This window comes from Taudactylus pleione, unplaced genomic scaffold (assembly GCF_031769625.1).
Source record: "Taudactylus pleione unplaced genomic scaffold, aTauple2 ptg000439l, whole genome shotgun sequence".
Lineage (NCBI taxonomy): Eukaryota > Metazoa > Chordata > Amphibia > Anura > Myobatrachidae > Taudactylus > Taudactylus pleione.
This window is the reverse complement of record NW_028284841.1, coordinates 640,473-652,696: the sequence shown is the minus strand read 5'-3', so window position 1 is coordinate 652,696 and position 12,224 is coordinate 640,473. Positions and strand designations below refer to the sequence as shown.

Here is a 12,224-nt window from a genome sequence, read left to right as displayed (position 1 = left end):
GGCAGCACAGATGGTGTAATGGTTAGCATTACTGCCTCACAGCACTAAGGTCTTGGGCTCAATCCCCACCATGGCACTAACTGTGTGGAGTCTGCATATTCTCCCCCTGCTTGTGTGGGTTTCCTCCAGGCACTCCATTTTTCTCCTACATTCTAAAAATATACTGTTAGGTTAACTGGCTCCTGACAAAAAGTAACCCTATTGTATATGTGTGTGTAAACATTGAACGCAATTCAATTCGATGCGATGTTGAATAGCTACGGGAGGGAGCTCCCGGAGCTATTCAATTCAGCGCAATATTAAGTCGGAGAATGCCGGATCTCGCAACTTAAACTGGGTATTTAGTCGCGAGAGCCGTCATTCTTCAACTAAAGTGCCGGCCGCACGTCTGTTAGCGCCGCACTAAGCCGGAAAACAGACGCGTGGCTGGCACTTTTGTCGGATTTGTCCTTGCATTCCAAGATGGTGCGAGAAGAAATATTTTAGCCCGTCCAAACATCGCATTGAATTGAATCGCCCCCATTGTAGGTAATATAGATTGTAAGATCACTGGGGCAGGGACTGATGTGAATGGCTAAATATTCTCTGTAAAGTGCTACAGAATTTGTTTGCGCTTTATAACTAACTGGTAATAATAAATAAAATAAATAAATAATTATTGTGTTTAGTAGGACTTCGAATTATTTTTTGTAGATCACATTTCTTCCCCCCCCACTCACCCAAAGAATCTTACCCTGTACCCTATCCTATTGTTAGAAAACAATCCTAATTCGAGTACCAGTATTATAATGTTAAAAGCTGACTTCTAAAGTAATTAGGATAACATTGTGTTGACTGAATATATTAGTTCACTATTTAACTCTAAGGGGTATTAGCAACCAATCAGATTCTACATATCATTTTATTTTAAGTTTGAAAGCATAATAAAAAGGTTATAACTGTTGTATATAGAGTATTACAGTACTTTGCATCATCATTTCTACTCAAATCAATTTTGATTTGATTGCTGTTGTTAGTGACCCAGTAGCAGTGCAGCACAGTCAAAAATTCAAATAGGGGAGTCACACCAACTGCCACCCCAAACACTGCCGGGACTTACTGGCAGTTGGTGTGGCTCCCTTATTTGAATTTTGGACTACACTGCAGTCCCACCTCGGTAGCTGCCACTAGTTACTAATTTTACAGGTGTAAATGGTAGCACCTATCCAAGGGGGTGACACCAAAATAGCAGAGCTGTTATGCTATTTTGGTGGTACCCTGTAGGATGGTGTCACCAAGCAGCGATGATGGATGACGCGTGCAAGTTGATGAACTTTTTTAAACATCTGAAGTTATGTCATTATCTTGAAGCATTTGTGTACATATTTTGAAATGCTGAACAATCTCATCTGAAGTTAAAAGAATTAATAGTTTAAGTTTAGTTGTATTATTTATTAACCACCTAAGTTATTTGTTGATGTAAAGTGGTTGATTGAATTGATGTAGGCATAATAGCATGGAATTCCAGACTCTTATATTTTGTTTTATTAAGAACAAGAAGAGCATACAACTTTTTTGAGGCACAGCAAAGTCACACATTAATGATTAAATATCTGCCATACAAATTATATTGAAGATCATTTGCTACAGTGCTCAATAGTGGAAAATAAATTAGTTAAGTGAGCTTTTCCTTCTATCTAAGGGCCTGATTCACAGATGGACGCTGATTCCACAGCAGCTGGGAATTTGTACGCAACTGCTATGCAAAGATATGTAAATGTCGCAGCCCACGGGAGATGTACTGAGGCGCCCACCTGCGGCTTTGCAAATACAAAGACGCAGCAGTTGTCGCAGATCATTCAATTGTGACAGTTCTGAGTAGGTCTATGTTCCCGCAGAATGGACGTGGGAAGTGAGACGCCGGAGCCATATTTCCTGCATACCGGATCACAGATGCAGACAGTGACGTCCTGAAAACGGTTGCAACACGCCTGCATTTTTACCGTTACCTCCCCAGCCTGTTAATGACAGGGCGAGTCCAAAGTCGCAGCGAGCGGCTCTGGTAAAGTATCTTGATGCATGTGCAGTGCAACTTAGACGCATGCACAGTTTACCGATAATCTCTCGACTGTGAAAACAGCGGCATAGCATACGTCTCTGATCAGGCCCTAGGTGTGCTGGTTGTTTCATTATGGAAAAGATCTGTGAGTTCAGGTAACAGGTAGGTTGGGACTATTTTTTTGATCAATTACAACAGGCAATCAGTCTGATCACACACACAACTTGCTAAAAGTCAATGCCCACATACTACAGTTATTTGTTTCATTAGATTGCTTATATTTCTCTAGTGTTATTTCTATAGGTATAAGCCGTGTTAATTGTGGTAATAAAAAGAATGGAAGCCATAAAACTTGTGCTGCCTCCCAGAATTGCAATTATCTCTCAGGTCTTTTGTCTTCTCTGGGAAGTTCTGGTGGAAAGCATTGTGTGCCTCTGACATGGAGAAAGAGTCTTGAAGCTTCAGTAGCGATGTGTGCGCCGATGCCGTTCCTGGGTCACAAATGGTTCCAGGTGTTCTTAACATATGAATGTTGTTGCAGTGGCTCAGTAGTACACTGTGATTATTTTGTGCCCTTGCAGAACAAGCCTCCATGCTGGTAGGATCATTGCGCGTGAATGGTTTATTAGGACTAAATGTATGTTCAAAAGTCATATATTGCTCTTGCTTACTTGGATGTAAGTCTTTATAGCAGCTGTTTTCCAGTTCACAAGATGTTGGTATTGGAGTAATCTGCCTTCTGTATAAAGCATCAGTCTGTTCGGCATCAGAGATTTTGAACAGATTTGGTTCCTTATAGTTCCACTTTGAAGATGGACACTGTGTGTATTGCTTTTCTGTAGTATTGTAGTTATCCAAGCTGTTGCCAATAGCATCACAAATGCAGGATGATTGCATGCAGGTCACACATGTTGTATCTGATTCAAGTGCACTCTCGCTTACTAGATCTACACATAAATCTTCCTTCGCAAGGGGCCGTCGACCGTCTCGTAAACGTGCAATGCGTCCTTCCAGTGGTCGTGGGCGTAGAACACTAGATAAAAATGTTGGCTTCTGCAAAAAGTCATGAAATTACAAAATTATTATTTTGTTGAAATGTTTTAGGCAGTAATGTGTACTAACTAAGGGGTTTTAAGAAACAAAGTAGAATCTGAGCATACAAAAATATGACTATAGTCAAAGTTCTCTGTTTGTTTTATCAGTGAATAACTATTACCAGTTTAGTTTTAGTATAGAATTATAAATAGCACAATGGGCTCTATTTATTAACATTATTTTTACTAAAATAAATTGAAAAAGGGTGTTTTCACACCCTTTTCACATTATTTTAGTTTCACCTGTAGTTATTACAGGGCAATTGGAGTAGAATTAGTAAAATTCTACTCCAACCCCCAGTATCACTTATTTTTAGTAAAGCAGATCGCATTTCCCATAATTGTAATGGGAAATGTGATCTGTGTGCAAGTTACTAAAAATAAATTGTAAAAAAATACCGGGGGAAGCCCTGTGATAATAACGCCACCTGGAGGTGGCGTTATCCAGGGTCTCCCCCGGTTATCGGGCTCCCGCTCTGCTCTAACGGAGAGAGCAGAGGCGGGAGCCGGTACCAGTAATCAGCTATGTGGTCTAAGTAGACCGCAAGCTGATTACTGTAAAAAAAAGAAAAAAAAATTAAACATTTTTTTTTTTCCTTACCTGAATCCAGGGACCGGTGATGGCTCCTCTCCGGTCAGCTGGTCTTCCACAGTGCACTGGGGCCCGGTCATCAGGTGATCGGGTCCCAGTGCAGTATGGGAGATCACCTGATCGGGAAGCCCGGAGAAGATCACCGGAGGCCAGGAGGATGCAGGTAAGTGTAATGAAGGGAGGGGGGGGAGGGGGGGTCGCGGGGGTCAATGATCGCGGGGGCGGGGCTTAGCACCGGGGGCGGGGCTTAGCGTCGGTGGGGGGGTAGTAGCGGTGGTCGGTCGGCGCATGCGCGGGCTCTTAGTCGCGGTATTTTTTCCGAAAATACCGCTACTGGAGTGCGGATGGGATCCGCAGGGAAAGAGCTTTATCGCAAGCTCTGTCCCTGCAAGGGATTTATAGTAAATCCCTGTGATATTGCCTGAATTCGCAATGCGAATTCACTCGGTAATATCACACTACAATCCGCATTCAATATGCGGATTGTAGTAAATAGAGCCCTGTGTGTGACTGAGCTATTATTTGCTGTTGTCTGTAGTTGGTAAACTATTTAAAGTTGTAAATGGAGATTTTGTACGGGACTCATTTAAAGTGCTTTCAGTGACTTTCCTGGAAAATAAAACCAATCGGATAATACAGCAGTCACAGCCACATACTGGAAAATTGTACATTTGTTATTTTTTTTGCTTTCTTTCTTAATAACAGACATATATGCAAGTATAGGGATCAAATGTCAATTTGCCTGTTGCGTGTTCAGAATGCTGGTTTTGTGGAGCACTGCATCCTCAACGTGGTGTGAAAAAAAATCACCTGAAGAATCTTGCCTGAGCAAGCCCTCCCATCATTTTTACACTTTTTGATTTCCCTATGTTTAATGATATTTTAGGGGAGACTTATCAAATCTTGGAAAGATATAAATTGAACTTGCCCATACCAACCTATCGGCTTTTTTTTTTTTAAATTCTTTATTTTGAAAGCTCATAAAAAAGATAACATAAAAAAAACCCACAAATATAATAAACAGTATACATGAGCCATTTTCCAATAAAGTAAATAGCAATAAACATATGGGGGGAGGGGGTGAGCAGAAGGGGTGGGAGGGTAATGGGGGAGATTGGGAACAGGACTATCAAGAGAAACAAAATATGTCTTTCCTTTTTTTTTTTTTTTTTTTCCCCCTTCCCTCTCTCCTTTATAATAAATAAATACTAGACAAAAAGTGTTATAAAGATAGAAAGAAAAACATGCCAGTTGGAAAACAGGAGAAAAGAATAGTCAGTTAGGGAGGTTTGCATAGGGAAGTTGGGCTAGGGAAATCAAACTCAACCATCGCGCATGAGTCACATATGGGTAGTGAGCGCAGGGAGCAGAGGTAGTGAAGTGTTGTCGTATGAGAGCCATGGAGCCCAAACTTGAGAAAATATATGATGGCCTCTATCATGAAGATAATAGGTAATATTTTCCATTTCCGCTATATGCCGTATTTGTGATTTTAGGGCAGAGAGAGTCGATGGAAGAGGGTTTTTCCAATTACGGGCAATCAGACTTCTAGCAGCAACTAGAATATGGGACAACCGCTTAACAGAGCGGTTGCTGAGATTAGGAGAGGGGTAATTTAAAAGGAAAGTCTATGGGTCTTTTGGGATCGGTTCTCCAAAGACCGTATTTAGGAGAGTATGAACAGAGGTCCAGAAAGGTTCAAGAGCCGGGCAGGTCCACCAGATATGAATTAAAGTACCTCGGAGGCCACAGTTTCTCCAGAAGAGAGGTGAAGCAGAAGTGAACATATGGGAGAGCCGTACTGGAGTATAGTACCAACGGTAATACAATTTATAAGAAGTTTCTTTAAGGCGAGTAGAGATAGAAGTTTTAGCAATTGCCAGTCTCATGTCGTCCCACACCTCTTCATCAGGTGGAGGGCCAAGATCTATCTCCCATGAGGATTCATGGGGATTATTAGTAGGCAGAGCAGCAACAATGAGGATACCGTATATTTGAGAGATCATCCCTTTGGACATAGGGTAATATTTACAGAGCCGTTCGAAGGGAGTGAGGTCACGGAGAAGCGGGGTCTGTGGTAGGGAGCCTAAAAAATTTCGTATTTGTAGGTATTCATAGGGATTTAAAGATTGAGTTGGACATTGCAGTTGTAGGTCTGAAAGAGAGAGCCAGAGCCCTTGTGAACAAAAATCAGCAATAAATTTGAGGGATGCTGTTTTCCACGACGTCATGTGGGTCGCATGTAAACCTGGGGGGAAATTGGGGTTACACCATATAGGGGTAAGAGGAGATATAAGGGTGGTAATATTAAATTTAAGTGAATATAAGACCCATATGTGAAGGAGGAATTTGAGTGTTGGAGGAAGGTTAGAGGGAGGAGGACGGTGTTTCTTTTGTAGGCCCCATAGGGAAGAAAGGTCTGGGGAATTGATATAGCTAGATTCAATATCAAGCCAGGAGGACGTTCCATGGGGGGAGTAGGAGGACACTATTTTGGAAAAATGTGAGGCTAAATAGTAGAGCTTAAAATCCGGGAGACCTCTACCCCCTTTGGAAATAGGTTTTTTAAGGATGGACGAAGATAACCTAGGTGGCTTACCATTCCAGATGAAACGGTTGACTGATTTCTGAAGGTTTTGAAGGAAGGTAAGGGGTACCGCCACTGGGAGGGTTTGGAAAAGGTAGAGCCATTTGGGGAGGATATTAATTTTTACTGTGATGATCCTGCCCAGCCACGAGAGTATAAGCCGTTTCCAGGAAGTCAGATCCGCTTGTAATTTCGCAAAAAGTAGGGGAAAATTTTCCTGAAATAAAAGATCATAACGGGATGTCAGGAAGACCCCAAGGTATTTAATTTTTTTATATTGCCACTTAAAACTGTAGGAGGATTTAAGGGTCTCAACATCCTGGTGGGGGATGTGGAGGGGCATGGCTTCAGATTTTGACAAATTAATTTTATATCCAGAGAGGACACCATAATGGTCTAATAATTTGTAAAGGTTGGGTAAAGATATCCGGGGCTGAGTGAGGGTAAGTAGGATGTCGTCAGCGAAGAGGGCGATTTTGGAAGATGAATTCCCGACCTGCACTCCATGAATGCTAGGGTTTAGTCGGACGAGGGCGGCCATGGTCAGACATAAAGGTCCAAGAGATCCTATCGAATGCTTTTTTCAGCATCGAGAGAAAGAACAATAGCTGGAGATCTCCTGGAGTTTATGGTATGAATTAAATCTATGGTTCTACGGGTATTATCCCGAGCTTGACGACCCGGCAAAAGCCAGCCTGATCATAATGGACCAAGGAGGGAAGGACCTGGTTGAGTCTATTGGCTAAAATTTTTGCATATATTTTAATATCTAGATTGAGAAGGGAGATAGGCCTATAACTAGCACAATTGTGCGGGTCCTTACCCTCCTTAGGTATCACGACAATTCTGGCTTCTAACATATCCGCAGGGAAGGAGCCCCCTTGTAAAACAGTATTAAAGAGGGAGTGCAGGTGGGGAACCAGATGCTCCATGAATTTTTTATAGTATGCAGCTGTAAAGCCGTCAGGTCCGGGGGACTTGCCAGACTTCTGTTGTTTAATAGAAGTTATAATTTCCTCTTCTGAGATCTCCTCACTCAAACCCCGGAGTGCCTCCTGAGATAGCTGAGGAAGATTGGCGGTGGAAAGAAATTCTTGGATTGCCGTCTCAGTAGGTGGGAGAGAAGTAGGGTATGAAGAAGAATGTAAGTTATACAATTTATTGTAAAAATTTTGAAATTCAGATCGAATAGCTGCCGGGTCGTGAAGAAGATGATTATTGGAATTTTTAATCATAAGGATATTTCTATGGGTTCGTGCCGTACGAAGCCTAGATGCCAAAATCTTATCAGCTTTATCTCCTTTTTCGTAAAAGGTTTGACGCAGCCATTTTAGACGTTTAGCTGTGTGTTGGGAAAAAAGGAGAGCGAGGGAGTGTCGAACAGCAAGGAGCTCTTGTTGGAGGGAAGGGCTAGGGAACTGTTTATGTTGTGACTCTAGTTGTTAAAGACGAATTGAGAGGGAGTTAGTACGGGTTTGAAAATCTTTTTTAGCTTTGGAAGCTATACTAATCAAATGTCCCCGTAGAACAGCTTTATGAGCCAACCAGAGAGTGGAGGGAGAGGTGTCTGGGAGAGCGTTTAATTGCAAATAATCCATAAGTAGGGTTTTGAGATGGGTGATCGTATCGCGAGAATAAAGAATGGTGTCATTTAAGCGCCATGTCATTGGACGAGGACGTTCAGTAATACAAGATAGGTCGGCTGAAACAGGAGCGTGATCAGACCATATCAAAGGATGGACATGAACATCCACAAGTTGCAGGGCTAGGTCGTGGCTGAGCAGGATCATGTCTATACGGGAATAGGAGTTGTGGACAGAGGAGAAAAAAGTATAGTCTCGGGTGAGGGGCTCTCGAACCCGCCAGGAATCATAGAGAAGCTGGGATTTCATGAGATCAAGCAGCGCCTTGGAATTACGGAGGTCTGCCCTGCCGGAGTTAGTGGCTCCCGAGGTAGATCTATCCAATGAAGGGTTCAATACTGCATTAAAGTCACCAGATACAATAAGGGAGCCCTGCCATTTATGAGAGAGGAGGGTGTCTAGTCTAGTGAAAAAAGCTGGTTGGGCTTGGTTAGGGGCATATATGTTAACAATAGTGCAAAGAATATTATTAAGAGTACCCACAAGAATAAGAAAGCGACCCTCTCTATCTTCATAAGAATCGATCATATCAAAAGTGAGGTGGCGGGCAAATAGGATAGCAACTCCTTGTTTCTTCTGCTTAGAGTCGCAGGTATGATATGTGGTGGGATAGGATTTAGAGCGAAGTTCTGGATGGAGATTTCGCAGGAAATGAGTTTCTTGGAGAAATACTAAATCTCCTTTATATAAATTAAGAGTGGTAAAAAGTTTGCTACGCTTTTGTGGGCTATTGAGGCCCTTCACGTTGAAGGAGAGTACCTTAAGACCCATGCGCTATGGTTGAGAAAACAGCTAAAAAAAACACAAAAAACAATTGAAAGTGGAGAGGTAAGCAAAAGTGACACATCATCAGACCTGTAAAAAGGAAGAAGTCGTCCTGTTTGAGAAGGAAGGAAAACCGGTAAGGGAAAAGGAAGGTAGGTCGGCCAAATGGTACAGAGGTCCAAGGCCACGGGTGCTGACAAAGGGGAGGGGAACTATGCACTAATGAAGCACATAGGTCAGCAGATGGGTACAAGACCCTGGGGGGGCGCGGCAGAGGTAGATCGTGTATCCATAAAGAGGTCATAGAGAGGAAAAAATATATACATATAGAGCCCTCCCACAAACCCCAAATATAATAAATATATGGAAAGAAATATACAACATCGTACAAATGGAGTATAGGAAAAAAAAAAAAAAAAAAGCCCATAGATAAACCTAAAAATAGAAATCAAAAAACAATATGATTGGAAAGAAAAAAAAAAAAAAGGGGGAACAAATAAATGGGAAAAGAAAATACAATAAAAACAGAAATATAAAAATTAATAAACAAGAGATGGGAATAAATCGAGGAGTAAATCGAGGGATAAATCATCCCAAAAAACACTGAAATACCAACCAATAAACAGAGTATATATATGTTCATAGATTATATATATATATATATATATATATATATATATATACATACACAGATAAATCAACAAAATCTCAGTAAGATTATAATAAATGAACAGCTAAGATAAGAACATATATAGATGTATCTTATATTCATTATGATGGAACTTCATCAAAACTTAATTACATAAACTTCTACAAAAATATCAAAAATAGGCTAGATGAGTTCCAGATACATATAATGAGACGGTAATGTAAAATATTCGTAATGGGGGACATCCTCACAAGTGGAGGGACCCCATCACGAAATCACAAAAATAATGCAACAATGAACCTATTAGAAGGTCTTAGGTTTCAGAGATCTGAGTGGAGGACTTGGAAGACTTAGGAACAGTAGACCATTCAGATGGAGGGGGGCGTCGAGTCGGTTGTCGAGACCTTTGAGGGAGGGAGGCGGAAGGTGTAGGACCAAGTTCTTCGGATATGCCCAGTGTTGAAAGAAGAGGTTGAGCTTCGAGGAGAGACGAGCCATATGTAATTGGTTCTGGTGCCATATTAGAATGCGAAAGGGGTAACCCCAACGGTATCTAATATTATGATGACGTAGCAGGGTGGTAAGAGGCTTAAAGTCCCTACGTTTAGCAAGAGTCAGAGGGGAAACATCCTGAAAAATCTGGAGAGTAGCATCTCTAAAAGTGACTGAAGAGAGCTTGCGAACTTCTCTCATTATAGTCTCTTTGGCTGTAAAGTAGTGCATACGTAGGATGACGTCTCGAGGTTGAGAAGAAGATTGGGAGCGCGGCTTTAGCGCACGGTGGGCTCGGTCTAGGAGCAGGTGATCTTCCTGAGTAGAGGGAGAGAGTTGCATGAACAGGTCTTTGAGATAGAGCTCAAGGTGGGGGAGCTCGACGTCTTCGGGAATACCTTTGATGCGGATGTTGTTACGTCGGGCCCTGTTATCTTGATCTTCTTGACCGTCTTGAAGCTGAGCAACATCTTGGCGTAACTGTGTAAGGTCGGCGTCGTAAGATTGTTGGGATGTAACCACCTCCTCAACTCTACGTTCTAGTTGGTCTGTTCTGGAACCAATAGCAGAAATTTCCGCTTGCATGGCATGAAGAGCCTGAACAGATTTTTTCACATCTTTGAGTTCTTTGAACAGTAAAAGGAAGTCCCTGCGAGTAATGGGAGAGAGGTCATCTTCTTCCGATTCGGAGTTGGAGTGGTCAGGAGCTGATTCTGGTGCAAATCTTTAGCATCAGGCAAGGATTTAGGTTTTGAAAGATATGGTGTAAGGTCTCCTGCGAGGGATTTCTTCGCCGTTCTAGGCATTATGAATATCGATGTATAAAAGGGAGCAAAAAAAAAATAATTTAAAAGAAACTCCACGTGTACTAATTAGGGGTGGGAGGGGATGAAATCAGTTAGTACATGTTGTAGCTGTAGCTGTCAGGTCGGGAGGGTAAACTGTATATCAATCTCGGCCACTGTAGTAAGAGTCGTAAGGGCGTCAAGGGGCCCAATTGCTAGTAATTTATGGAGATCTCTATGTAGGCAGCAACAAGGTCCCAGTCACAGCAGATGGAGAGAAAGTAGCCCGTCAGTGGAGGACCCAATCCAGCAGGAGGGAGAGAGCTGTGGATTGAAGCAGTGGATGTTCCTTAGACTGCAGGAGGGGGCCCCAGCTGGCGGTGTTTTGCAACAGTCCAAGGTGACCAGCACACAAGGGGAGAGGGTAGCAGGAGAAAGGAGGGCCCAGCAAGAGAGGAGAGGTCTCCAGATGCCAGAGGCCAGCAGTAGTAGATCAGGTCCAACAGGAGGGGGGCAGCCAGTGGCAGAGGACCAGGTCCGGAAGAAGAGGGGCAGCCAGAGGTGGTAGCAGAGGCCCTGCACTTCTGGAGTGCAGCCGGAGCTCACAAAATGGCGGCCTCCCGCGATTCGCGGTTCCGGCCGTGCGTATTTCTAGGGGTCTCTGGGGGTATATACCTCTTCAGCCACAGCCAGTGAGGATCCGGAGGAGGGTAGGGATGTCGCGGCAATCACCCGAGGGGAACGGCAGCGGTATCCAACAGCCGCGATGCCGCTGGCAGAGTCGCGTCGGGGACAGAGCCAAAATTGAGGCCGCGGCTTCACCCTCAGAGTAGGCCGAAGCGGCGGTCGGGCGTCTGCGGATCCGCGACAGGCACAGCAGGGTCTCTGGGAGCCGGTAAGGTGTAGGAGCCCTCTGGGGAGAGTCAGCAGTAAGCAGGGGCTCCAAAATATACTGCTTTTATTGCCGGTCAGACGGAGCCAGAGAAAGGCACGTCTGCTTCGGTGCTCAGTTAGGCCACGCCCCCCCAACCTATCGGCTTTTAACTGTCATTTTACAGGCTGTAATAGGAAAATGTTAGTTATAAGCGGATTGGTTGTTATGAGCAATTTCTTCAATTTATCTCTCTCCAAGATTTGATATAACTCCCCTTTAGGGGCCTATTCATTATCCGTTATGGACCCGTTACACGTGTAGAACCGTTAAATTCTGCTTGTTTGTTTTTTTGTAACAGGCCCCTTCATTATTAGACAGACGGACCCATGCGAAGAGGGTCCGAGCGGATTCCTCCGCCGCTTCTACACTGCGGTACCTGCGGCCATGTTTTTGGAGGATCTGTCCACGCACTGGAGCAATGCTGAATTGCGGTGAGTTGGATACTTAATCAAGAATAGGCCTCTTAATGAGTCATAAAGAGTCCACAGTTTTGGCTAATCACACAATTTATTAATTCAAGTCAATAAGGGTCACTTGTTAGACACAACATTAGAAAAACTGCAGGACACATTTTCTTATATTGTGTGAAAGTGTGAAAACAAAGGAAGCAAGTATTCAGTCACAGGACACTCAGTAACATCACTA

The 12,224-nt window shown here is 43.1% G+C and overlaps 1 protein-coding gene across 1 annotated transcript in view; it reads right to left on the bottom strand.

Annotated features, from left to right (window-relative positions):
- Positions 1 to 1,514: 1,514 nt before the first annotated feature.
- Positions 1,515 to 12,224, bottom strand: part of SPMIP4 (sperm microtubule inner protein 4) — a gene marked incomplete at its 5' end in the record, with an annotated part of 50,363 nt that continues 39,653 nt past the window's right edge. The window contains one exon of the mRNA XM_088447793.1: positions 1,515 to 3,091. Coding sequence (XP_088303919.1) covers positions 2,354 to 3,091 — 738 coding nt within the window. The remainder of the gene's footprint in view (positions 3,092 to 12,224) is intronic.